At 54.1% G+C, this 4,695-nt stretch overlaps 2 protein-coding genes across 2 annotated transcripts in view; both read right to left on the minus strand.

Moving 5' to 3' along the window:
• NGA_0546100 (atp-binding cassette sub-family b member 5-like protein) overlaps window positions 1-272 on the minus strand; it is a gene marked incomplete at both ends in the record, with an annotated part of 993 nt that extends 721 nt beyond the window's left edge. The window contains 2 exons of the mRNA XM_005855885.1: window positions 51-139; window positions 236-272. Coding sequence (XP_005855947.1) covers window positions 51-139; window positions 236-272 — 126 coding nt within the window. The remainder of the gene's footprint in view (window positions 1-50; window positions 140-235) is intronic.
• A 1,663-nt stretch (window positions 273-1,935) lies between these two features.
• Window positions 1,936-3,169, minus strand: TCEB1 (transcription elongation factor B, polypeptide 1). The gene is made up of 3 exons (XM_005855878.1): window positions 2,996-3,169; window positions 2,541-2,703; window positions 1,936-2,347 (listed from the first exon to the last, which is right to left on the minus strand). Exons 1-3 carry the CDS (start codon window positions 3,031-3,033, stop codon window positions 2,249-2,251), a joined length of 300 nt encoding a protein of 99 aa, XP_005855940.1. The 5' UTR covers window positions 3,034-3,169; the 3' UTR covers window positions 1,936-2,248.
• Window positions 3,170-4,695: the final 1,526 nt, after the last annotated feature.

The raw sequence follows: 4,695 nt of genomic DNA on the forward strand, positions 1-4,695 counted from the left end.
TGGTCTTCGGACGCCGTGAGGAGGCAGGTGCCGTCGGGGGAAAAACGTACGGCCTTGACGATGCTTTGGTTTGTGCCCGGGTTGCTTCTGGGCGGGGGGAGTCCTGTGCCATCGCTATGGAACGCCTGGAGAGCTTGGCCTACGACCAGAGGACCCGGGGTATTATCAAAATCTAGGTCACACGGCGGTGGACACTGCCATGCATCAACAGGTATGGTACTGGTCGCCTCCGTACTGGTCGTTGTGTCATTGATGCTGCTTTCGGAGGACATTGGCGGTAAAGGGGATGGGGGCGCAACCTCCCCGTTTGATAGTCTCTCCGGCGCCGCATCACGCTCACAGGATTGTGAGGGCGATGAATGACCACCTAGGTCCATTAGAGGAGGAACCAGGGGTTATAAACAGTAGGTTGCGTCCGTCTATACCTGTTTCGTATGAAGTGTTTGGAGGGGGCAGTGGAAGATGGGGCTCCAACAGGCGTATCTGGTACAGGTGGGAGGAACCAAGTCAAAGGGTAGCACTATTTTCATTTGATTTCAAAAAACCCACACTTCTCCACATGACTGGCAAGTCATCATGGGAGGAGAGGCGTACAGGAATAATCAGTGCACTTCACCCCGGCCAATGTCCTCGTGGCTGCGCTGCCTCTTTTTCTTGGGGGGGGCACTCCCTCCTAACGTTTTTTCAAAAATTCTGGCCAGCGCCACAACGTGCAGCAGGTTTTTGATTCCATTGCCCCGCCCCTTAGGTCCCAAATATTCTGTAAGGCCTCCGAATACCTCGCACAGTACAAGGGGAATATCATATTTTGCCTGTATCTGTTGAAGAAGGTTTGAAGAAAGGTGTAAAGCCGGTGGCATCCGCTCGTTGCGACATCACATGTGTCGTTAAGCAGCAACCTTATTCTTTCAAACATCGTAGACTGCTCGTACAGTGAGGGGGTTTGTCGCCCAGTAAAGAGAAAGAAGTGACTGTCTTACTGGACGGGTACCAACCTTGGAGCCTGTTCATGGACTTTGACGTATATTGGCAGGGCAAGTCTCCTTTGCCTTCCAGGCAGCCCTTGTACAACACGTACGAGCCGCATCCATAAATATTGGTGCATACCTCCGTGAAGCGAGGCTATTTCAATTACTTGTCACTCGACGCTCATCCAATACATGCCATATTCCCGCCTCGGAAGGAGTTACCAGCCATTTTGATTGAAACGTTCGTCTAGGTCTCGCACTTCGTCTTACAGAGAGGGTTCCTCTTTCCCATCCACCCCTTCTCAAATCCTTTCACCATTTGTTCGATTCCCGACAGGCATGGCTGGACAAGCCCGAAAGAAAGCCCAAAAGGCCGCCTCCACCACCGGTGCTTTCTACTGGAAAGTGATCCTCGGCGTGAACCTCCTGTACGCCCTTTGCCTCATTTACCATATCCGTCAAGACACCCCGTCCTGGCATGCGTTGCAGGCATGGACCTGGGTGCAGAAGGTGCTCTTTGTATCCTTGACCTTGCTTTGCTACACATTGGGGTACCAGGGTCTGGTTTCCGCGGCCGCGTCACGCATGTCGGCCTCTGCCTACGTGGACTTGCTGGGGATCACCGCCGCCGCTCAATTTAGCTCGTTTGTGACTCGATATTTCTGGGTGCTCTACTTAGTGCTGCCTGTGGCAGGCGTGTACCTGTACGTGTGGCCTTTGTTGGGAATGTTGCGGTCCATGATGGGGGGAGGGGGAGGGGGGGAGGGAGAGACCGCCAAAAAGGTGAAAGGCGGTCGGTCGAGGTGACAGGGGGAAGTGAGGCGCGGAAAAGGCAATGAGGGAAGCTAAGGTTTCAGGAATGGGGCATCGAAGACCGAGATTTAAAGAAAAAAAGGAATCGGAATGCGGGACAGGGGCCCAAAGGGCAGCCCCCGACGAGGGAAACCGCCGTTGGGAGCCACGCAGGGACTTACTGTGCCCTCAGGCATGGGTATTTTTGATTTTGCATGACTTTGTATTTCATTTATATCGATGTTCGCTGCTCCCTTCTACCTTGCGCCATTTCAATGTCCTTGTGCAGGGGCTACATCTCACCCGGCATTGAAGAGATGGCCGCCTTCTTTCATTCATTTTTTTATACAGAGTTATCCCTGCGCTCTCCGTCTCCCTCCCCCCCCTTTTTTGCAGCCACTGCCCGGGGATAACCTCCCTTCTCCCTCTCTCCATGCCCTCTCCCTCCCTCTTTCCCTCCCTCCCTCTTTCCCTCCCTCCCTCCTTTCTCAGCAGTCCAAAAAGTTTGCCGCCATCAAGAGCTCGAGGGCAATCTCCGGCTCCATTTTGAAGTCAGGAACTTTCTGAGGAGAGTTGGTGTACCTCACCTGGTTAGGAGAGGGAGAAAAGGTCGGTTAAGGGAAAAGAAAAGGGAGGGAAGGAGGCAGAGAGGGAGGGAGAGGGAAACGTCAAGCACATAACGCGAGGGAAAGGAATTGCACTTTAACGCAGAATGATCGAAACCAAAATGTCCCATCAAGATAGCCAAGGATCAAGGGATTGATCTTCAAGTGAACGCACCTTGTAATAAAGGTATTGGATGACTTTTTCCAATATGTTGGTGGAGATCTCCGGAAAATTGATTTCACCTTTGCTCTCGGCAAAATTACCAGCCAACATGGCCTCAATGGTTTTACTCACACAGGCGCATTTGCGGTCGACGATAAATTCGTGACCTTCCGCGCTGCGTAGGGAGATGGAGGGGGGGCGGGAAGGTGGGAAGGCAAATGGGAGCCGGAGGCGGCATGAGATACGAGCAAATTAACACGTAAAAGTAGCAACTACTTGAATAGGACAAGGACACAGACAAGCATAAGAAGTTTGTTCAAATGGACAATAAGGGTCAGAAAAATAACAAGCAGCAGCATGTCAACGCGGGCCCCTGAAAGGCAAGGCAGAGGTTCCAGGTCTACCCAACATGGCCACGCCTCCCAAAGCATTTATCCCTTCACCCACCCCGTCTCCAATACACCTACCTGATCAATTTGACGTATTTAGAGGCGTCGTCTTCCATGCTGTCCGCGGTCTGCCTGTGTTCCCGGTCGCTTTCCTGCTCCTTGGGCAAAGACAGCTTCCCGGTGGCCCCGTAGCCCGTTCCCTCACAACCCGCGGTCCTTCTCCTCCTTTCCCGTTGTCAATGCCTCCCCTGTCAATAATTCCACAAATGGCGGCGAAAGTCATGCATGAGGATGTATGAAATGTCTCAAAGACGCCTCTTTCGGCTTTGGGGGCCACCAGGGACGCCAACTTCTCGCCTTTTTTTTCCTTTGAGGAAAGGGCTGTAGTCGCTCCCGACATGCACGCAGCGAGGAGCGAGACAGATTCGAGCTACCTGATGAAAAAAATGCCAGGTTTTGCCGCATTTCCGGACCTTGCGCGTTTATGAAGGGTAATGAACGTCAATGCGTTGCATATCGTGTGTCATGGGTCGTTGAATGTCCGGTATTTCCTTGTTATTTGTGTGTAAATGCGGCTCACGGGCCAGGGGTCTCTTAGCCTCCTCCCCAGGGTTCCTCCTTACACCATTTGCCTAGAGCGTCGCACGTACGTCTCTTTTGGAAAGAACATGTGGGTTTGAGGACGTGATTTTCATTCCTTTTGCCAGGCTGTACATCTCATCGGCTTTTTGCGACGCGTGTGTTGATTTTAAGATGCCTTCCGTATCATTTTCCCTCGGTTATTCGTGTGCAGTCCCGCGGCATAGATTTGTCCAACACCAGCTTTCATTTTACGCACAGATAGCTGACACAGGTGCTTTTAAGTACTCCAAGGACTCCTTATTGAGGACAGCCAAGGCATCACAATCCCCTGGCCTTCTTTTTCATCCCGCACGACTTCGTTTTGCAGGCTGGGGTGATTTTTTCCTCGGACCGCGTCCCTACCCATCACGAATCAACGAGGCGCTGAGGTGCTTTTAAGGTTTCCTGCGTCCACACACGTCCGTCTGGAAAACTACGGCTCATCCACAAAAGTACACACCCGGTCGCCACCTCGAACGCGGCCAAGTGCTTTAGCCGTCAACAGACCTTTATCTTTCGCTTTTCCCCTTGACCAAGGGTCGGCACCTCCTCCCTCCTCCTCCCAAACCCCATCCATTCCCATCGCCCGCCATGGCATCGGAAACATCCCTCCCGGACATGCTGGCCAGCGCCAAATCTTCTTTGGCCCGGCACGACACGCAAGCCGCGAAGCGCCTGCTTCAGTCCATGATCGTCCAGGTCCTTCACCTTCAACGCCTTCACTCCAAGCAACGCGCCCCCCCTCCCTCCTTTCCTCCCTCCTTTCACACGGGCATCAACCCCACGCCTCCCCACGACTTCCCCGACCCCTCTCCGGCCCATCCCTCCCCTCCTGCGCCCGCACCCCCCCTGAACCTCCCTCAATTCAACGCCCTCGCCCTCTTTCACCTCGGCCAAGCGCTCTACCAGGAGGGCGAGGACTGGGACCAGGCAGCCTACTGCTTCCTTCTTGCCTCCAAACCCTGGCCACCCCTTGCGAACGTGGCCCGGGAGCATTTTCGGGCCTTGTTCCCCGAGACCTCGGCCTTTTTCTCCCGGGAAATGAGGGACCTGGGCGTGGACGGCAGCCAACGGCTGACCGCCTTGTTCTGGGACACGGAACGGCATTGGCAGTTGGCGCGGGCCATGACACGGAGCTTGACGGGGAGGCGAGGCGG

Source organism: Nannochloropsis gaditana (assembly GCF_000240725.1).
Source record: "Nannochloropsis gaditana CCMP526 unplaced genomic scaffold scaffold077, whole genome shotgun sequence".
Taxonomy (NCBI): domain Eukaryota; class Eustigmatophyceae; order Eustigmatales; family Monodopsidaceae; genus Microchloropsis; species Microchloropsis gaditana.

Coding starts and splice junctions, on each gene's coding strand:
- TCEB1 (XM_005855878.1), bottom strand. CDS start 3,033: ATGGAAGACGACGCCTCTAAATACGTCAAATTGATCAG. Junction 2,704..2,995: donor AAATACGTCAAATTGATCAG/GTAGGTGTATTG, acceptor CTCCCTACGCAG/CGCGGAAGGTCACGAATTTA. Junction 2,348..2,540: donor TCCAATACCTTTATTACAAG/GTGCGTTCACTT, acceptor TCTCCTAACCAG/GTGAGGTACACCAACTCTCC.